At 47.8% G+C, this 21,739-nt stretch overlaps 6 protein-coding genes across 6 annotated transcripts; 3 read left to right on the forward strand and 3 right to left on the reverse strand.

Moving 5' to 3' along the window:
* Positions 1–843: 843 nt before the first annotated feature.
* N7471_009136 (RHS repeat-associated core domain-containing protein) lies at positions 844–5,745 on the forward strand (the record flags this gene model as incomplete). The annotated part of the gene is made up of 1 exon (XM_057281855.1): positions 844–5,745. One exon carries the CDS (start codon positions 844–846, stop codon positions 5,743–5,745), a length of 4,902 nt encoding a protein of 1,633 aa, XP_057132738.1.
* Positions 5,746–8,006: 2,261 nt separating this feature from the next.
* Positions 8,007–8,940, forward strand: N7471_009137 (uncharacterized protein; the record flags this gene model as incomplete). The annotated part of the gene is made up of 4 exons (XM_057281856.1): positions 8,007–8,456; positions 8,495–8,511; positions 8,586–8,702; positions 8,769–8,940. 4 exons carry the CDS (start codon positions 8,007–8,009, stop codon positions 8,938–8,940), a joined length of 756 nt encoding a protein of 251 aa, XP_057132739.1.
* A 314-nt stretch (positions 8,941–9,254) lies between these two features.
* N7471_009138 (uncharacterized protein) lies at positions 9,255–10,420 on the reverse strand (the record flags this gene model as incomplete). The annotated part of the gene is made up of 2 exons (XM_057281857.1): positions 9,255–10,276; positions 10,339–10,420. The coding sequence occupies 2 exons, from the start codon at positions 10,418–10,420 to the stop codon at positions 9,255–9,257; spliced, it is 1,104 nt and encodes a 367-aa protein (XP_057132740.1).
* Positions 10,421–11,130: 710 nt separating this feature from the next.
* On the reverse strand, positions 11,131–12,918 carry N7471_009139 (putative oxalate decarboxylase; the record flags this gene model as incomplete). The annotated part of the gene is made up of 8 exons (XM_057281858.1): positions 11,131–11,261; positions 11,316–11,820; positions 11,879–11,999; positions 12,054–12,121; positions 12,178–12,349; positions 12,404–12,419; positions 12,473–12,562; positions 12,636–12,918. 8 exons carry the CDS (start codon positions 12,916–12,918, stop codon positions 11,131–11,133), a joined length of 1,386 nt encoding a protein of 461 aa, XP_057132741.1.
* A 1,386-nt stretch (positions 12,919–14,304) lies between these two features.
* Positions 14,305–14,700, reverse strand: N7471_009140 (uncharacterized protein; the record flags this gene model as incomplete). Its single annotated transcript, XM_057281859.1, has 1 exon — positions 14,305–14,700. The coding sequence occupies one exon, from the start codon at positions 14,698–14,700 to the stop codon at positions 14,305–14,307; it is 396 nt and encodes a 131-aa protein (XP_057132742.1).
* Positions 14,701–19,258: 4,558 nt separating this feature from the next.
* On the forward strand, positions 19,259–19,684 carry N7471_009141 (uncharacterized protein; the record flags this gene model as incomplete). The annotated part of the gene is made up of 1 exon (XM_057281860.1): positions 19,259–19,684. The coding sequence occupies one exon, from the start codon at positions 19,259–19,261 to the stop codon at positions 19,682–19,684; it is 426 nt and encodes a 141-aa protein (XP_057132743.1).
* Positions 19,685–21,739: the final 2,055 nt, after the last annotated feature.

Raw genomic sequence — 21,739 nt, forward strand, 5'->3', positions numbered from 1 at the left:
TAGACGCTGTATGGTATATTGTCTCCACACACTGTTGTACTACCTCGTCCGCTTCTGACAATGCTGGACAGGAAACATACACCATCATGCTGCGGAATGCAATATTGACTTTGGGGCCTTTCTCTTCCTGCCTCATCTATGGGCGCCTTAGATGAGATCTTACCCAATAGAAAATATGCCTCATACAAATTAATCATATATAAATGCTCAAATACAGTTAGTATATGAGTGGTTCACGATGCATGCATATACCCATGTGAACACCCACCAACCATATCCGTACCGCCGCCGGTGGACCCTTAGCTGAAATAACGTAATCTTTCCTGCAGATTCCCCGCTGTTGAAATGTATCCATGGCCTCTTGGGTAGTAACAATGCCCAATAGAAAATATGTCTCATACGTATTACTCATATATAGATGCCCAAATGCAGTTTCAGCTGGGAGCTGAGCATGAATATGCATATGCACATGAGGACAACTCACCAACCATGGTCATTCCGGTACCCCCGATGAACCCTTGAATATTTTGATCTTCCCTGCACATTGCCCGCACTTGGAATGTAACTATACCCTCTTGGCACCGACGCCAGAGAATATTTCTGGCGGACACTGTGTTATCGGAAAATCGATGCGTACATTGTGCGTGTCAATTCGGAGTACGACAGGACAAAGCATATGGTTGACATACAATGTTCGATTGCCCAGTGGGAAAAATAAAAAATGTGATAAGTATATAAGGATCTCTAGTAGTTTGAGAGATGGTTCCATCACTGTCATCCTCAAGCTCTTCCTCATTTCCACATCATTCAGAAATTGTGTCAAGCGGGGAAAAAGAAAAGAAAATGTCCTCTAGTCAATCTCCATTTCACTCTCAGGGCTTTAATTTTGAAAGCTTCCTTCAGAAAGGGGTGGACCCTCGCACTGGACAATACTCCTGCTCGGTCGACATCTATGAAGCACCGGCCCAGACGCGCAATTGCCCCGAATTCAAGCTCACGCTCAGATATCATGCTCTCAACACCCAGGACGTCGGCTTCGGCACCGGCTGGTCCCTCAATCTCTCCTCATATGAGCACCGGCAACGGAAGACTCTGATGCTCTCGATAGGGGAGAACTACCAGGTCACCGAGACATCGAGTGTTTTCCTTGTCAAAGAACAAAAACTCAAAAGTTTCCAGGCCAGGAAGATCGAGTCGGGCTATGAGGTAGTCTATAAATCAGGCCAGACAGAAATTCTGTCTAATGCGAACGACACTTATGATCGATCCGTCCCGATTGCGCTGTACGGCTCCAATGGTCGCTCCCTCCGGTTCATCTGGGAACGATCGGGTTCACAGCCCCGGCTTAGCAAGATCCAGGATGGTGGCGACGATCTACTGGAGGTGAAGTATGAAACCTCCCGAGTAATTATCACACAGAACCCCGGCACCCCGGAAGCGAGCACCTTCACCCTCGTTCAAAGGAACAAACAGTTGGTGGAAATCCAGTTGCCAGTGAGCAAGACGCCACCTTGGGAGTTCTCGTACACGACATTGGGTCGGTTCACCGGCCTCTCGCGGGTGAAAAGTCCCATAGGATTGATTGAAGAAATAAACTATAAACGGGACGGACATCGCATGCCAGCCCGGGCGCCGTATGAGGCGATCCCTTATGTGATTTCGCATGTCTTGCGGCCGGGCCGCCAGCAGCCTGCGATCAGAACGTCATATAGTTATTCCTCGTATAACTTCCTGGGGTACAATGGTGGACGGGATTGGAGTGATACCGGAGATAATCTGTATCAAATGCGCTCGGAATATCAGTATACCTCAACTGTGGAGGTCGAAGGCGGAATGAAAACGACGTACGAGTACAACAAATTCCATCTTCCCGTCGTGACTCAGCAGCAGCAGGGCACGAAAAAGACCACGCAGACCATCGAATACTATGCATCTCCTGTTACATCATTTGATAACCAGCCTGCGCAATACCAGCTGCCAAAAGCCGTGACGATAGCCTATACAGACAGCCAAAGTCGGGCGGAGCGGAAGGAAATTACTAGATATGTGTTTGATGAATGGGGGAATCCGACGCAAGAAGTCAAACCCGACGGCGTGACGACTGATCGCACCTACTATCCGCCAGAAGGGGAAAAGCTGGCTGGGACTGGCCAGGTGCTGTGCCCGGCGGATCCTCATGGCTTTCAGCGCTACCAGAAGACTCAAACGCTGACACCGGCAACAACCCCGTACCCCACCCCCACCCGGAGTGAGCGCTTTACGTACCATGAACTTCCGACAGCAACTGATGCCCGGACAAAGGCTTTTGTCGCTATCAAGGACCGCGTCACCCACGCGGGGGCCCGGTTGCTGAGCAGCGCTGAGTTCGCGTATGTCAACCAGCCGGGGTCGAGGGACCATGGGCGCATCCAACAAGAGACCACATGGGTATCTCAAATCTATGCTACAGTACAGGCATCCGTCTATCAGTATCCAAGCAGCGTCGAATTCAAGCGGGCTCTGATCACTACCACCTTTGATGGCGTCATTGTCAGGGACGAGACAACCTTTTCTCTGTGCTCCGGCTTACCCGTACTCCAGACAGATGATGACGGTGTGCAGGATCGCTTTCAATATGACAAACTCGGCCGGATGATCAAAGCCACGACAGCACTGGGCACCCGGTATGAAGCAACGCGCCAGAATGAGTACTCCATCAATGAGGACGGAACCGGCTGGCTGTTGTCAATGACCGATGCCAAGGGCGTCCAATCGCGATATATTACCGACGGTCTGGAACGGATATGCCAGATGGAAAAACAGGACGATGATGGCACTTGGAATGAGACGACGGGAAAGTATAGCGGCACATTGCGCCTGGTACAGGAGCGGAGCTATAATGCCCAGGGGCAGTGTAGCAAAACGGCCGAGATTGATTGGCTGACCACAAAGGGCACTCTGGTGGAACAACGTAGTAGTCAGGAACTGGAATACGATGACTGGGGCCAGGTCTGGAGAACAACAGACAGCAGTGGCCTGATCACGGTCGTGCTCACAGATCCGATCAGCTTGACCCGGACAGAGAAGATCGAGGGTGAAGGACAAACAGCCACCCAGTTAAATGTTTCCCGGGCTCCAACCCTGACTACGCTGTTGCGAGGAGATGGAACCCAGTACAGCAAGGTCGAGTACCGCTACGATGGACTTGGTCGCCTGGTGGAGAAGGAAGATGTCTTGGGTCGCAAGACGCTGTACGAATCCGATACGTTTGATCGCGTAACGAAGACCACTTGGCCGGGTGGCCGGGTGGCCAACGTCGAATATGCGATCCAGAGTGCCGCCATGTTACCTACCGCAATCCAAGTCAATGGCATCACTCTGGCCGAGCAATCCCTGGATGGGTTGGATCGTGTCACGGAGATAAACATCGGCGAGCGAACCACGAAGCAAATGTATCAGAGCAGCATTCCACAACCAGCACAAATTACAATGCAAAAGGGTCATGAATCCAATCTCACCTATGAGCCGGGCTTAAGCCACGCAGTCACAAAAGTGACTGGCCCGGACGTTGAAGATGCGTACGGTTATGACCCACAGAGTGGGCTTCCAACATTGCTCAAGTCCTCCTATAGTACCCGGAACCTCCAATATTCTCCATCAGGGCACTTGAGCAACGAAATGATTCAGATCTCCCAAGGCGCAGGGTTCTCTGCACAGTCGACTTACTCGATGGCCGGGAAGTTGCTCGGTTACACGGATGTGCACGGACAAGAATATCAGGTAGCGTATGATGCTGCTGGTCGAATGAAATCGATGAGCCTGGAGAAACTGAAAGAGACACTAAAAGTCTCCTTCTCGTATGATAATTCAAGCCGTCTATCACACACAGAAGTGCAGGACAAAGCACGCAATGTTAGCCTAGCCTCGAGTCTCTCCTATGATGACTTCGGCCGGGAGGTCGAGCGGACTGTTTTCCAAGGGACCAAAAAGCTTCATCAGCTAACCCAATCGTATGGTGAGACAGGGCTAGTCACTGCGCGCCACCTCGAAGACGGAGATGGCAGGCTTTTACGAGATGAGGTCTTCGTGTACGATGTCCACAATCGTCTTGTTGAGTACAATTGCGAGGGAGGCCAGCTACCATCGCTTGAGCAGGGACGTCTTCGAAGCCAACACTTCAACTTCGACGAATATGACAATCTAGTGGAAGTAAAAACCCGCTTTGAGGATGGCAGTGGAAATATTTCGCGCTATTCGCACAGCCCAGCGGATCCAACCCAGCTCATCCGGATTACCAACACCCACCCGGATTTTAGGGCTCAAATCGACCTGGAGTATGATGCCAACGGCTGTCTGACCCGAGACGAGCAAGGTCGCACCCTAGAATACGACAGCGTGAACCGCTTGCAAGCAATCCGAGATGGAAGTGGTGCGGTCGTCAGTCAGTACCGCTACGACGCGTCTGGAAGGCTGATCTGTCAGATGATCCCCGAACAGCCAGACACCTATCTCTTTTACCGAGAGGACAAACTCATCGCCACGAAGGCAGGAAATCGACAGGTGAGCTATATATCTGATGGCAATGAATACTGGGGGCAGTCCATCCAACAAGGGGAAACCACACAAACACAACTGTGGGCTTCTGACGGCCATCAATCTGTTCTTACCTGGTTGGACGCCCATCAGCCTGGTCAGATTCACCATCAGCAATATACGCCACATGGCCACAGCGCCGCAGGGTCATCGCCCTCTATTGCCTTCAATGGGCAGTGGCGTGATCCTGTGACCGGATGGTACCACTTAGGCAATGGGTACCGCGTGTACAACCCAGTCATGATGCGGTTCCTTACGCCAGATTCATGGAGCCCCTTTACAACGGGCGAGTTCAATCCTTATGCTTACTGCTCCGGTGACCCAATCAACCGCATTGACCCCAGTGGTCACTTCAGTTTCTTCAAGAAGCTCTTCAAGAAGTTCAGTTGGAAGAACCTTATCACCACGGTGGCCGGACTGGCAGTCAGTATCGGAGTAGGCATTCTCACAGGTGGTGCAAGTCTGGCGATCCAAATCGGTGTCGGAATCGCGGCGGGGGTTGTGGCGGGGGTTGCAGCGGGTGCCTTGGGCGATCTGGCAGATGGAAGGACCCCAAGCTGGAAATCGGTGGCAGTAGATGCCTTCGGTGGACTGGTCGGAGGTGCTCTCGGGTCAGTTGGCGCGGGGGTCGTATCCGGCGCATTCAAGACCGCCATCCAAACCCAGCTGGGCCGAGCTGCATCCTATGCTCTTGTAAAAGAATCCTTCAAGACAGTGCTAAAGGGCGTCGTTAAAGAAGCTGTCGTTGGTGTGCTCATTGCCGAAGTGGCAGGACATGTGATTCCCTACGAAAAGGCCCTCTACCCATCCTCCGGGGCGAATGAGTCTCAATCTCAGAGCGATTCGAATGATCAATTGCCGGATCAGTCCTCTGGTGCTAGGGACCTCAGCAGACCACCTCCGGGGCAAGGCGAAGGTGCCTCGACCAACATGCCAGGTTCGAGTTACGGAATTAACTCGGGTGTGGGACAGTCTATTCCCGATCTGTTGAATCGGGAACTCACATGCACTTTCGGGCCAGTGGGCTTACCCCAGGGCAGGCCACAGTCCATGGGTAGTGGTGCTCTTGAGGCCCTCGAAAAGAGACGAAAGATGTATGCCGCTATGAGAAGCAGCATACGGAGACCACAAGGATCGACTGGGGGAAATCCTATGCCTGGCTCCGGAGCGTAGGAGTAAACGGAGCTAGAATGAATTGGAGCAAAACGCCCGCATAATTGATCAGACATCTTACAGGCCTGCGTTATTTTTGAAATCTTAAAAATGATCCTGCTCATACATACATTTGAATCTCTCAAAGGTCCGCAGGTGACTCGGTCGCATTGGGGGATCAGCAATAGCAGTTCAACCATACAGCTCAGTCTCCGCGGGGTGCCTCATGCAGATCAAGGCCCTTAGGTTCGGTCCTCTGCTGAGCCACAGGCAGCTCGTGTACCAAGGTCCCTGTCAGTAACCTGACTTGGAGGTGGATAATAGTAGCCCTAAACGAATTATCTTTGGACGGATATGCCTATCGCGGGAGTATACCAATTTAGATCCAACAAATGCCCAAAACCCCGAAGTATCAGCGGAAAAGATATACACCCGGCCAGTGTCCCTTATGCGTATGCCCAAACAAACATCGGCGCCGCACATCTTGCTATACTCGAAAGACTTCTTCAGCAGACTATATATCCGACGGTCTCGCTTCTGGCGGGTTGACTTTCTTAGCCTCGACTTCTCTGGCAGTTTCGAACGCGTCGTACCCGTCTTAGAATCAAGCATGGTTCCTCGCTTTCGCTGTATCCAGCTTACCTTACCCACCTTGGCAGGATGGTTCACCGCCTAACAGGTATTAGGCTGTCTCACATAACACAACTTTCCCAGATAACGCGACGGAAGTCTAGATTAGGGTAAAACAATATAAGGAAATCGTAGAGTGTATCTAGAGGCATATATTATTCAAGATATAGGGTTTTCTAGAGTCGAGAGTGAATTAGATATGGCCTACCCACGTAAGTCAACTGCGAAGCTAGCAATATCAAAAGAAAAAGGCCACAATAAAATGTCGGAGTATTCCGTATTGTAAAATGTAGGGTCCGATCAATGGTATTCAACTCTCTGTATTTCTGTATCGGCTCTCTACACAATTTATATGGAGCCTCGATTACATAACATAAATTACGAAAACATGTAGGATTAATAAATCCTCCGGTATGCCGGTGTTACTGCGCCGACATAAAAGCCCGCCGTAGGCGGTTAGAAGCGGAGTTCACCCGCCAACAGCCTTGACCAGCGGCCCTCCCGCGAAACTGGAAGCTATCTTCCTCACTGTGAGATTCTTCCGGAATCGTCAGTTTGTTACCATTTCCGTCTATCTTAGCTTGTGTCATACAAAACACATCCGCAGGACTTAGGATGTGGCCCGGGATGTGTAGGCGGGCACAATGTCTTGTCTTCTCTGTCTCACCCTGTCCTTCCCGTGTCCTCGACCCACAAAGATCGGCCTTATGTCGACACGAGGGCTGAAGACTTCTTCGGTTATGACTCTGATTCAATCATCTGGGACTAGATGGGTGATTCAGGGAGTCACCCATCAGGTCGAGGACCTGGCTGGTTGGGCTATTGACTCTTCGTGTTTCGCATGTCTCCTAAATCATCATCCGGGTGTGCCTAACAGTATTGTTGTATTCTAACTTTTCTCACTATTTCAAAGCCTGTCACGATGCCACCCGTGATGACACCGTGATATCATATCTTCGATAGACCGGGACTACCGCTTGCTTTTCCCAGCTCAGGGATGGACATGGCAAAGTCCCACGCATGTACATAGTACAGGTCAATGTAATCCGTCTTGAGGCGCTTCGGGCCGTCGTCTACAGCTAGGGCTTCGGTGTATCGCAGAGCAGGGAGTATAACTCCGTATTACTCAACTGATATTCACTTCCAAGGTTATGTTCCTGAAGTGGCGTCACCTGGGCATGCAAGGTCAGCTTACTGTGGGGCCTCGGAATAAGCAACGAAAGATAAGCAGCGAGGATCATTCACGTGGTAAGAATTGGGCGTAGAATGCTCAACTTGATGACTTGGCAGCCCTCTTAGTCTTTTTGACACTTTGGAATTGGATATAGAGAGGTAATGGGGGGCCAGGCATTAATCGAGAGATGTAGTTCTTGGCGCCGGTGGTTGCCCTTCTTACTTTTGATTGCGTGCTGTCGAATACTTTTACTAAACCATGAAGTTGAACCGCTGCCCGACTCTCAGTAATAACTAAATGATGACCTTGCAGCTATTACCAATCGGTCATAGTCACCACGTGAGGTAAACATATAAATACATGTTATGGTTCATGCCTCCCTCGCTTCGTGGGAACGTAGCTTCTGTCACAATTCCATCTCGCCTCTAGCAATCAGATCGATTTCCTTCCTCGAAATACAAGTTTTTGAATGCTAACCATGGCCCCAACTATTGTCCTCATCACCGGCGCCAACCGCGGCATCGGCAAAGGTATCCTGGAACTGTACCTGAAGAAGCCAAACCACACCGTGATCGCCGCGAACCGTGACCCGAGCCACCCAACCTCCAATGCTTTGGCTGATCTGCCTAAGGCTGAAGGCACTACTTTGGAGGTTATCAAGATCGATGCTCTCTCGCCCACTGATCCTGCTGCAGCGGTGAAGGCGTTAGCTGCTAAGGGAATTACCCACATCGATATCCTGGTCGCCAACGCCGGTATCGCTCTTTCTTGGCCAAAGGTGTCGGAGGTCAAGGTGGAGGATATCCAGAAGCACATTGACGTCAATATATACGGCTTCATCAATCTCTACCAGGCTTTCCGACCCGTCCTCAAGGAGTCCAAGGCCCCCAAGTGGGTAACAATCGGGTCCAGCTCCGCTTTCCTGACGGTAAGTCCCGTCAGTCTATTTCCTTTAACCTGGACCAGGCGCTGATATTTCTATAGTAAGTCTCCGGTGGATATTAGTCCACCTGACCTTATAGGCCCGGGCCTAAGTGAGTGTACTGACCATTCCTAGCAACTTTATCCCAATGCAAAATGCTGCATACGCTCCCACCAAAGGTGCTCAGCACTGGTATACCAAGGCAATCTCCGCAGAAGATTCTTGGTTAAATGCGTTCCCTGTGGACCCGGGGTACGTTATATGTGCAACCCCCCGAGTGTTCCTATGTGGTGGGCTGACAATTGCACGGAAAAATAGCTGGGTTCAGACTGATCTCGGTAACCGAGGTGCCGATGCTTTCGGGTTCGAGAAAGCCGCCGTTACCGTGGAAGACAGTGCTGCCGGCATAGTTAAGGTCATTAATGCGTCTACGCTGCAAACCCACAGTGGAAAGCTGTTTAAGTTTGACGGCAATGAGGAGCCTTGGTAGATACTGATGAATTGTTGTAATCGCTAGTGTTGGACAGATTCTCACGTATAGTGTCTCAAGCAATCACTCTTCCACCGATCTTTGAGTTTGCCTTGTAGTTTCCGTAGGGAGATGTGGTCTGTAGAAGGCGAAGTGGTCATAGTGAGTTTGATTGCAGTTTGTCTCGTAGGTATGTGGGGTCCCAGTTCATCCAGCTCCTGGACAAATGGATCGAATTCCGCTGCGATGGCAGACTCTGAGCTATCAGGTAGTGTAGTAAAGTAGTGTGAAAAGTTCACTAGTGTTTCCCAAGAAAGTTCTGGTTCCAAGGAGATTCATCGCTGTCTATCCATCATTGGCATGACCTTGCCTATATACGGACATTTGTGCGCCTTGGCGTTGATATCCGCGCCCTCCTGGAGGAGCATTAACACTCCAGCCTCGAAAGCTCTATCTACGGCCATATGTAATGGGGTCCAGCCGGTATTGTCGTACACATCAAGATCCAAACTGCGTTCGTACTTGGTGCGATGCTCGAGCAATAGCTGGAGTATATCCAGTCGCTGATGCAGCACAGCCCAGTGCAGTGCAGAGCGACCATCGCAATCATAAACGCCTATTCGAGCACCGTGGGATAGTAGTAAGCGAACTACACTATCGTGATTCTCAATGACCGCGTGTATCAAGGGTGTCCGACCGTCGCTATCTTGCTTATTTGCGTCCATGCTACCACGGAGCAAAAGAACTCGAACAATTCTCTCGTGGCCCTTCTGAGCGGCGATGTGAAGCGTGCTAATCCATCCCTTGTCGTTTCTGGCCGATGTAATGAGTTCCAACACCGTATCGTCGTTGTATGATTGCGGTAACTGGGGGGCTGGACTCTCCGGGAGAATATCAGAATAGGAAGTTCTGCGATATAATGTCAGGTTATGGTTGTCCCCGGGTCGAGAGTGCGACCTCGAATTATCGCTTGTTGTGGTATCGGAGGGTGCCTTGCGTAGAGCAGGACCGGGGGATTTATTTTTGGTGAAATTCGTTTGTGCCAAGCTTGACTGGACAGGCGATGGGTCGGACAAAGGGAAAGAGAAATCATTGTTGGTTTGGTACCAGAACTGGTCAATTGCATCGAGATCGAAGTTGACTACCGGCTCTGGCTCTGTGCTAGCGATTGGAATTTCGTTTGGAGATAAAGCTCCTGCTTGTGTGGGGAGCGCACTTGGGAATGAAGGCAATGAGCTAATTGGAAAATCCCCATTGATGCTGGCGGTTGATGTCGCTTGTGATAGTGCTCTGATGGCTCCGTTCGGGTTTTGAGACGTCTCCAGAACGGCATTTTCTGCCCCCTTCCGCTTCTTCTCTATCGTGACGATTCCGATCAGCAGGGAGATCGACACGGGGTATTGGATAGTGGCAATTCACCGCGGAACTTGCGCTGAGCTAGGCGATTTTGAGTACGTCGCCGCTCGACTGTATCGCGCATGAACTGGACATTGGCATCCATCGTTCAAACCAGTAGCAATCAGCAATAATGAGGATCTTCGAAGCGCGTTGGATGAAAAGCAGAGCCCCGCGTCATGATAACGGGCGGGGTCGCCGCAGGAGACCACCCTATTAATAGTTTCTGGGCCAATCGGCCAGCCGTGTCAAAGAGGGTCCTCATTCGTGTTGGCTAAGATTTCGTTGGCGCAGGCTGCACGACATCGAGTTTCCGCTAAATTCCCACTCGTCATGATTTGAACGATGGGCCTCCAATGGAGCGGTCGCTTTGTAAAAGTTTTTAAAATTCTATGTACTCAAGGGGGGGTCGAATAGGCTTTGATAAGTGCGTGACAAGGGTGCGTGGGCCTGAAGGGCTCGGCCCGTGGCCGTAGTTGAGACACTAACACTTGGAGGATACGGCCTAACCCGAAGTGGATGCGCCCGAGGTACGGCCATCTCTGTTTCGATTATGCAGCTGGGCTTCCCTTGCCCATAAATATAGGCTGAGAGCAGGTTAATGCGTATTTGCTGAAAATGGTCTCCATCGGTTCGCCTTTGCACACCACTGAAAAATCGGTCGTCTACACTTGATTCCACCGATGCAGGCTGAGCGTTATCTAGATAGGGACCATATAATAGAGGAAAGTGAGCTCTAGACCTTTGTTGAATTACCAAGAACTTCATCGAGACATGTGGTTTATGAAAATGGAGATATTCCACCTGAGAGGTAATCTAACTGCTAGGACCAGCTACAACAAATTGTTTCTCAGTCTTGAGGTTGTTCAGCATGTCCTCACTGAGGTTGAGTGTATCGGCAACGATTTGTTTCGGCGTGGACGCGATCCATTGACCAAGAGCCATATCTACTAACCGTTAGTATATGAAAACCCAAACATATGGCGAGGAAGAAAGAATACCTGTAAACTCAGGCGCCTGGAGCACCTCCACAAAGACCAAGTCTTCATCTCCCGTATTCTCAATATAATGGCTATTAGACTTTGGGAAGTAACCAACATCACCACCAGCAAAATCAAATGTAGTCGCAGCATTCGGGGCAGTGAAAAGCGTCGCGCGACCCTGTCCCGAAATAAAGAAAGTCCATTCGTCACTAGTTGGATGCCAGTGGATTTCACGCATGCCGCCTGGATGAACGGTAACAATAGCGGCGGAAAAGTTGCTAGCAATGGGGAAAGTGAGCGGGTCGACGATCTTGACTGAACCGCCCGCAACTTCGTGGGCCGGCTGCTCGGAGAAATGATATGAATAGCTCTGAGCGCGAGGTACGGGGCCAGCAGTTGTTGTCACGTTTTGTTTTTCAATGTCTGCTGGGGCGGGCGTGCCCTTGAAAATGTATAGTTCGTCGTCAGGGATCTTGTCAAAGGCTGAGATGTCAACTCCGAAGTTCTTTGAGAGGACCTCTTTCTGTCTGGGGGATTAGCAATTTGGATTTATTTTCAATTCAGGATTTGCTTCTCTTTACCGGGGTGTGGAGGAAAACCTCTGTTGCGAGGAATGTATTATCCTCGCTAAAGTCTCCGTCGTCGAACACCAGAAGGAACTCGACTCCATCGTCGAGAGCTTGAATAGAATGAGGCACGCCACTAACGGTCAAATCATCAGCATAAAATATTACTTACACATATCACAATACATACGGTGGGAAGAACCACACATCGCCGGCAGTAAGGTCGTCGACAAATGTCTCTCCGTTCTCGTTCACAGCCTGGGGTGTTGGTTAGTACTTATTGTAGTTAGTTCAAGACAAGCAAGAACAAGTACCTGAATTCGACACGATCCATTCAGCACCAATGACCATTCGGCAGCCACATGCCAGTGAAGTTCCCGGTAACCGGCAGGCGCCAGGCGCATATCGACACCGGCCATGAGTGTCGCATCCGGCATCACGTTGGTGTTCTCTTGGCGAGCCCAACCAGCTCCATCTATTCCAAGTCTTTGAAGGAAACATGAGTGTCTGCAATGACCTTGTTCGGGAATGAAAGATTACCTGTTGTGACTCAATCCTAGCATATAGTAAGCACATTGTACATTTCGCCACGGAAACTAGTGAACTTACCCATCGGCCATTGCGCATTGATGGTCTGTCCATGGTCAGTTCCGGGAGGTGCTAGCTTATCACTATTGATTCTGTCGTAGTAATAGTTTCCTGTAATAAGTGTCAGTGTACTCAGTATCCAGTCAAGTCGCGAGAGAGTGCATAGTATTGACGGCGCTCGTACTCGGACCAGGATCATCAGAACCCGTGGGACCACGGATCGGCTGCGGATTATCGGCTTTTTCAAAATCGAGATATGACCCGATTTTAGGATCTTCCTTCTGCCCAGGAACAAGAGTATATTTGATTTCAGGACGCGACTCGCCGCCGCCCTTATTGTCTGGCGAATATCCAACTAGCGAGTCGTTTCCACGAAGACCGGGGTTGGGGGTATCCCTGCGAGCAGGGGCACCATGCACCAGGGGTAACACGACAGGAAGTAGAGTAACAAAGAGTTGCAACTTCATATTGATATTCTCGAAAGGCTCGTGGGGAAACTGAGAAGAAAGTAGGTTGGACTAGAATAAAAGAGGCTCTACTATCACGTACCAGACGCCTTTTATATCTCTACGCAAAGCTTGAGATTGGTGGAAAAAGTTCCAACATTATCAATCAGAGGCTGTCGCATTGCATCATCACATCTCCCTAATCAGGTGGCGATTCTCCAAATATTCGCAGAATGGAGCTGGGGTTCCCCTCATGGCGACGCCAAACGATGCAAGGCAGCGGAACATCGGCTCGAAAGCACCTGGTATGAGTTATTATTATAAGCGAGGGGACATAGTCATAAGTGGGGAGACAGTATGGGTACGAGAGCGCAATGAGTCGGGGAGAGGGAGGCCTTAGTGTGAGACCACCCCTCACCTGCAGCGATCAGTACATGTTTTCAAGGTAATCCAGAACCCCCCTTCGGGATAGATTTAAAATTAGCCAAGAATGGTGGAGGCTCCGGGATCGGCTCTTGCTGCACGTCGCAATACCAACCCAAGCCGGAAACGGGATGTACTATCTATAGAAGCAATACCTGCGGGCGGTTGCAGGTGGCTTGAAACTCGGGTGTGCTGGCTAGTAAAAAAGGTCCTGCCGGCCTCGGGGCGTCGCAGGCTTACGGCGAGCCAATCCGGACGTTAACGTTATCAAAGCGAAACTCAAAATGGCTGCAGCCCTGTCGGGAGGACCCGCCCTTGTATGAGTAAGGACACGTTCCGGAAAAGCAAGGTTGTCGAACAATGCATTTAGGATCTAGGCTGCGTCGTTTTACCAACAAGGAGTGTGAACATGTCACGAAATTCTAATATGTTGCACAAGCGAGAAGGAGTATCGGACGGTAGCTGTCATTAGTAAGAGACAAATTAGACCCCGGTATATTAGAGATGTGCTAAGCATCTCAGCCAAGGATGCCGAGAAACGCTAAGAGACAGAAAATCCCCGTGTCCCCTCGGCTGTGTCGGTGACACGTGGAGTGGATACGCAATTTCCCCGCCCCCAACAGGTGGACGCTCGACTATCCTTCCAAAATTGTCACATCTCTATTTTCGGACTTGTATATCTGTCGAGTACCTTGCACTTGGTGTGAGGTATAAGTTAACAAGCGAATCACACAACAGTCTGTCCTGTCCAATCGGATTCGGCAACTGTCTCACCAGGGGGTTTGAACATTGATGTCAAAGTGGTGGGCGGTGGTCCATCAGCTAGTTGTTGGTAGTTCTTGGGCTTATTTTCTGCAACTAGATGCAGTAGATCTGGGCGTGAATAGCGACCCACTGGATCAGCGAGAGTCTTTGCGCGATCAATCACGTCGAGATCAATATCACAACAAACCAAACCGTCAAAGTTGGAATCGGTATCCTGGGTCAGCTTTCGTCCATTAGGGCCGAAAGCGCCAGTGGAACCCCTCCTTCTTCATTCCAGGCAAACGACTGGCCTGTGGCGGCATGGCATTCAGTGCTCTCTTTCATCTCCTCGGCAGAGATCGGCTGATTGGTCACCAGGACAAAGCCACCTTCAAGGGCATACATGCTACTGGCAGTCCAGGCAGTCATCTCATTGGCTTCATTGTAAACGGACCAGCGTTCGTCTCCCAACCCATCGCCGTATGGCCATGCAGCAAATATGGACTCCTCATCCTGAGCGTAGGTATTGTACTTCACTAGCGGCTGGAGATGCTGCCAACAGTTTAGCATCCTAATTATGCCCAGCTTCGTATTGGCCACAGTGGTTAGAGAGTCACCAGCGGCTCGGAAGAGCATTATCCAATATTCTCTGCCGAAAGAGGAATCACGCGTGCGGATAATGCTTATCCGGTGCGGACAATACTTGTGCCATATACATATTTAAGTACAGATAAAAAACCAAATACAATACATATACATATACAAAATTACGGCACTAACAATTTCTCATAATCCAAGTATTTTTGCAAGGTTCTGATACGTTGTTCGATCTTGAAAGCGTCTAAGTAATCCCATGGAGTCCTGACACTTGCTGCGATATGTTTATGTTATTGAAATTCCCTCTAACACGATGTCCGTATACTAAGCCTACTTGAATGTTTGAAGTACGAGCAATACGCGGGTTGTATCAAGTTTAGATCAGACATGGATTTCTACGAAGAAAGGGAAAGAAATAGGAAGAAAAAACCGAATAATCTATGGAGAAGACCAAGCAAATACAGGATACTTGTGCACCGGGAGAAAGGGCTGACGAACACAACCACCTAGTCTACTTAAAAGACTTAGTTAATAGATTTCCACAACAACCTTCCCGCGGAGTTGTCCTTTCTCCATCAGTTCGAAGACAGACTGCAGATTTTCCAACTTTTCGACTTGAACATGGGTCTGGATTAAACCACGACGGGCTAATTCCATGACCCCAACAGATTCTCCATAATTGTCAACGGACGAGCCAACAATACTTATGCGTTGGGACACGCATTTTCAATGGGTCTTTCCTTGCCCTCCTGTACTCCGACAACAACTAGGGCCCCATTGAACCGCAGAATGTCGAGAGCTTGAGAGTATGCACAGTCCCCTCCAGCGCAAACAAGAGCTGCCGCAGCGCCAAGATCGTTTGTCTCTGTCTTTACTGACTTCACAAGGCATTCGGTTTCTTCCAAAGCCAAGTATGTCTCCAACACGCAGCTTCACACAAGAGTTGCTTTTCCTTTGAAGTCGATTCCAATAACCCAGAGCGAAAAGACCCGCGCAGCCATCTCACAGACCAAGTGTCCAATCCCGCCACCAGCACCAAAAACAACCACCCAGCCGCCCGGACAAACCCGAGCTTTCTTCAATGCACTGTATGCAGTGAGTCCAGCACAGAGTAACGGAGCGGTCAGGTGAGATGGTACCTCATCTGGAATGGGAGTCACATAACATGCAGGTGCCAAGCAATACTCCTGGTATGTTCCGGGGACATAATACCCAGATACCTGTATATGTAGACAGCAACTTTCGGCGCCAGCCAAGCATGGGGGACATATTCTACATGCTTTGTGAACAATTTGATACCAACACCTAATCACCAAAGTAAGCAATCGTGGCCGATATTTGAGGCTCTTCCGGCGAGGACCGTACATGTTCCAACCGTAATGGTACTCCCTTCCAATCCAGTGCCCAACTGAACGACATGGCCAGCCTGAGCAGGGCGTGGATACCGATCCCACTGTATAAAGCAATATCCATTATAATAAATTGACCTCGCACCAACGACTGCGTGAACATATACCGCATTGGCCATCAAACCGTGGTCTGAATGGCAGACTCTACTATGGGTTCTTTCAGAAGTGTCAGCAAGAGGGACAGAGTGAACATATCATAACAATAGATACTAACAATTTAACCAGGACTTGTCCAGCTCCTGGCTCGGGTGTCTCTATCGAGACACATTTGATGGACATCTTGCCAGGCTGGTCGTAACTTATACCACCTTATATATATAGATAAATCTAGGTGTGATAAAAGGATTGGCTTCAGGCTAACTAGTTGGTCTCCACTAGGAGTGAAACCAGTTTAAGTGTCCAAATTCCATCGTGATCAGCGATATCAGATATTACCTACATATGCTTAAGATATCATTATTTTCTCTCGAGTATTCCAAGGCTCGACTAATACGTCCATCTTTAAGGATTTTATTAAACAACTACTCCGGCATTATAGGAAATGGCCTAAGCTAAAGTCTGTGCTAGTTATAGACAATGCATCATTTCACCACTCTAACCGAATAGAGCAGATATGTTTAGAAGCCGGTGTGAAGCTATTATACCTGCCTCCATAATCTCCAGGTTTAAATCCCATTGAAAAGTTCTTTGCTGAGCTAAAAGCCTTCATTCGGCGGTATTAGCAGTCGTACGAAGAAAATTCGGGTCATGGATTCGATTACTTCCTCGAATGGTGTGTTGACATGGTTTGTGCAAGGGTGGAAAGGGCAGAGGGGCTCTTCCGGCATTCAGGCCTAACCGTAGAGGAGATCTAGTGCAGCTACGCTGCAGCAAAGTTCGAAACTAATCTCACTACTTGTCTGAAGCGGGCTCTTTGGCATTTTCTGGATATTCTTGCCTGTGGTGAAAGGCAGCACTAGCAATTATATTAAGGGATACGCTTGAAGCCGCTATCGTACTGCCTACGGGATTGGGCTTATGTTTGTAAAGATGATCAGCTGGTATTTGAGGGAGTGCTATTGTAAAGAGCGAATAGGCCTGTCGACATGTATTATTATTCCACGCCGAACCTGAACGAATGACAACAACATGCAATCAATCAACAAGCCCAACAAAAATAAAGATAAATGGGACACAGTTTATCGACCGATAACGAACCGTTCTTTTCAAATGAAGGTCTATAGTGCTGGATGTTCAATCTCTGATACAGCGATATTCGAAAACAAATTCCCCTCACGATCTGTTTCTCGATTAGTCTACAAACAACCCTTGCCTAATTGTATTGTATCGAGTTTTATCCTCGAATGAGTCATTGTAACATACTGCAAGTCTCCAGATAATGTGTTAAATCGTCTGGGCAGGCTGAATCCCGACCGCGAGGGAAAAAGGGGGTGGAGTTTGGCGACCAGGCTTGATCCACGCCCATTATTCTTATGCAGTTGATTCGGAAGATAGAATCATTGACGGGGTTACTTGCATGGGAGCCACGCCAAGTGGTGACCGGCCAGTACATAGGCAGAACCTGTACTGCGTGAATCGGAAACGGCAGCGGGAACTACAAGTGCTGCACTCGGCTAGGATACGGAGCCGTTGGCTTCTGTATAGCTCCCCCCAACCGGACTTTCAGCCTTTTATGGGATGGCTCAAGGGTCGGAATTAATTAGTCGTAGACTTCATCCGGCGTGGAAGTTTGCCGTTCTTCTGACTCTTCCACGTATCAAGGAGCCCGACCGCACCCCGTTCGTCTGCCATACTCTAAGACAGGATAGTCCATAGGTGGCTATGAATTTAGCATCTAAGCTCAACCGTAGCTATTCTTGTCTGGGAGTACATACAATTACTGAGCGATGAGGCTATCTCTGATATAATAGTTGAGGACTAAGTATACAGTATTACCGACAAAGGCGGGACAAGAACCAAACTCCGACTCTTCGGTCTACCATCCAACCCTTCGATTGAGAAATCCCGATAAGCCTTTTTGTAGCAATGGGAGTATCCACTTGGCTGACTATTCATATAGGAAGCATTTATTTTTCAAGCCATATAGCCTGGGCAAAGTTCCTGGTGACCTTTTTTCATCATCATCATCAATGGATATGGAAGAAAGAATAATATACTTTGACGTCCCGCACCATTTTTTTTTTTTTTGGGAGGCCATTAGCGGATGGAAGTCCAGATAAAGTTGAAAACCTTACCCAGCGCGATGATTGACAAGCCTAAAATTAAAGTTTGCCTGGAACGGTCTCCTGCTACGAAAGGCAACAATAAAGTTTGAAATTATTAAGTAAAGCGATATTATATTCAAACAGTGTTCCTATACGTACTTATTTCTTTCGCTCTTGCGTCTGATACCATAATTGGTCTTTTGTGGCAATGTACGGGTTCTTTGACAAGTGAAAAATAAAAGAAGACACTGTATCTGCGTGACTGGTAATGAAGCAAGAGGGTATCATCATGATCACATATTTGCTAATTACTGATGCTTCAACTATCAATATGAACCTCTTCATTCTTATCCTTTTCTTCTAAATGTGCTTTGAAGGTACGTCATCCAATCACCGGACGATCATATAAACGAGTTGCAGGCATGTGATCTATGAAAATGTTCGCCCAAAGTTGACGGAATCTTAGCAATAACAAGCAGAGCATTGTGTACCAAAAGCCTTTGAGATAAGGTCATGCAGAAAGCATCCTAATTGACGTAGGGACCTTAATAATCAAGCATATAGGCTTAAGGGTTGGTGTTAGATGAGCATGAGAATATCCGTCAACAGCAACACGGGCAAGAATAGACTTTCCATCCCATATGTTAGTCACGAAGACGATATCAACCAACAAAATTGTACTGTAATGGGGGAGGTCTAATGAAGTGGTCAAATTCCTCCCCGTCAGGTTGGCGTTTTCGACAAGTCGCCACCCGAACCAGACATACCTCCCATATCTTTTGTTTATTTTTGATTAAGATGCATCATTGACTAGACTAGGCCAGCCTAGAATCGACAACTACCGTGCTGTAACGACATATAAATATGCTGGCAGTGCACGCTACATTCCAGCATTAATTTTTCATGACAGATTATTGGGACTGGATTCCAAAATAAAAAGTCCTTCAACACCAATTACAGCAGTCAAGCCTCAATTACGTCCCAATGCAAAATATCAAATACGAAGTCGAAGTTCACGGTATCGCAGTACAAGCGGACAAAAACTTGGACATCACACGCCAGGATGATTGCGCATCCATTACTCTAAGAAATGGAGAGCGGCAGCTTCGCTTTCCAGTTTCAACACCCACCGTTGTTAGTGGCCAGCGCCTCAAAGCTGGCAAGTTTTACATGCGTTTCACCACTTATGACTCGTCGCGGATCTACTTTGTCAAGATTACGGACGGAGACAAGAGGCTTGTGCTACAAACTGATCTTCCTAATTGGAGAGGCAAATTGATTGAGCGAAGCTTCGAATTCCCAGGAGCTCCTATAGATGTTGAATGGGGCCTCAACGTTACCGTTGGAGTGGATTCCGACACCGCTCCTGCTCGGGTTGATATCATTGGCCTAGGTGTTGTTCTTTACTGATGGGTGATGTGTTCCAGGAGAAAAAGTGATAATGTTGATAATTGCCATTCGGTCAAAGGTTTCTGTTACGATGTTTAATAATTTTACTCTTTATTGGGATTAGTGGCTGGCTCGAAATTGAAGCCTAATTAAAATTGAGATTTCACTACCATCCCCACCAAGGTTCGATTGCGTACATGTGTTCCTTTGATAAATACAGTTTTCAAAGGACCAGAACGCTACAGTGCGCTAGTGGTCAAATCACATATAAATTAGTCCCGTCCGATGCCATGGCCTCCATCTAAATTTTACATCCACGCAACCTGTACACTAGTTGTCAGTAAAGTTCGGGAAACAGTTCAAGAGTGTTTAGGGGTGACATCAGTTCCGGGAACAACTGCATCATATTACGAGTAAGGTGTAGCTTTGAGGGGGTAGTCTCGGTGCCATTCAGTAAAGTAGCCGTAGTAGAGTTAGCGAGACTAAAGGCCACCGGACTACGATAGTTACACTTATAACTATCTAGAGATATTAACTTTATTAATCTACGTATAAAAAGATACTACGACTAACAATATAAGGAGGGACCTAACCTAAATAGACTGCGCTAAAACCCGCAAACCCGAAAGAGCCTAACCCGCAAATGGGTTGGGTTTCGGGTTATATTAGGTAACCTATATGGGTTTGCGGGTTACCTATACGGGTTACTAAATAGTGTAAATATAGGAAGAGTCTAAGCTATATAAATTATCTAGTTTTCGATTATATTTTATTATATTTCCTTTTTATATAGTATACTTCAAATAGCTTTAAGTGTTATATTATAATTAAAATACCTTTAACTTTAAAGCTAATAATACTCCTATTTATTATTATCCTTTCTTATACGTTTCCAGGTTCTAACTAGACTTCGGCACAACCCACTCTAACCCGAACCCAACCCAACCCAACCCAACCCAACCCAAAATGGGTTTTGGGTCCATTGCTTCGACCCAACGATGGGTTTGGGGTTATTAGTTATAACCCAAAACCCATTGGGTAACCCATTGGGGCCCCAATATAGTGCAAACTAAACAAACTAAATTTTTATAGGCTTAAAATTCTAAAATTTAAATATATATATAAAGAGTATAGCAATTTAATTAAAAAACTAAAACTAAAACAAATATAAGTAAATAAGTATTTTATACGAACAAAAAAGTATCTTTAAAAATGCCAAGACTTATATTTTATGTATTTTATGAATTTTTATACAAAAATGGGTTCAAATGGGTTATTATTGGGTTATTAGGTTTAACCCATTAGGTTTTGGGTTGGGTTGGGTTTTGGGTCGGAGCCTCCGACCCAAAATGGGTTCTACCGAAGTCTAGTATATTCCACTATACCGGGGAACGCTGTAATAGCTGCCTATAAGAGGGGTAGCGTATGAAGCTCGCATCAGCCTGTTTAGCTGAAGCAGCTAATGATAATACTAACATTGGTCTTTCTTATAGGCTATAGGATAGGAATGAGTGATTTTGCAGTTTATCTAGACAACGGATACGGTTTAATCTCGGTACAATTTGTCTTTTGCGAGAGAGCGTGCCACTAGGCCTACGTGACTAGGATAAGTATGGTAAAACACCTCTTTAATATATAGAAGAGGCTATATTGTATCTAGATCGGTTTTCACCTAGGGGCAGACGGGAATCAACTCTAATGTTCTATTGAATGCTAACGGAGACTAAGAATGGTCCTAGTCGAATTCAATTCACTTCTTACTCTTAAACCTTCGTATAGTTTCACTAGTCATTACAGATATTGAGATGGATCTATACAGACTATAGCATGGAAGGCATGGCATCACTCACTCCACTTGTCATGTCGCTCGTGCGTGTGTAACGAGTGTAGACTATGGCGTCGTGTTTGCCGTTTTGCGTAGTAAAGTTTTACTATATTCCAAAGGAGACCCAGAAGAATCATTAACGCGGTCTTCAAATTCCTATTACCCTTTCTAATAAGCATGTGCGTTTTACTGAAAGTCCCATGAAATTTTCTACTATTCTCACCCACATTCCTTGTGTACCATAGCTGTCT

Source organism: Penicillium samsonianum, assembly GCF_028829775.1.
Source record: "Penicillium samsonianum strain IBT 33392 chromosome Unknown utg000005l_segment0_segment0, whole genome shotgun sequence".
Taxonomy (NCBI): Eukaryota; Fungi; Ascomycota; class Eurotiomycetes; order Eurotiales; family Aspergillaceae; genus Penicillium; species Penicillium samsonianum.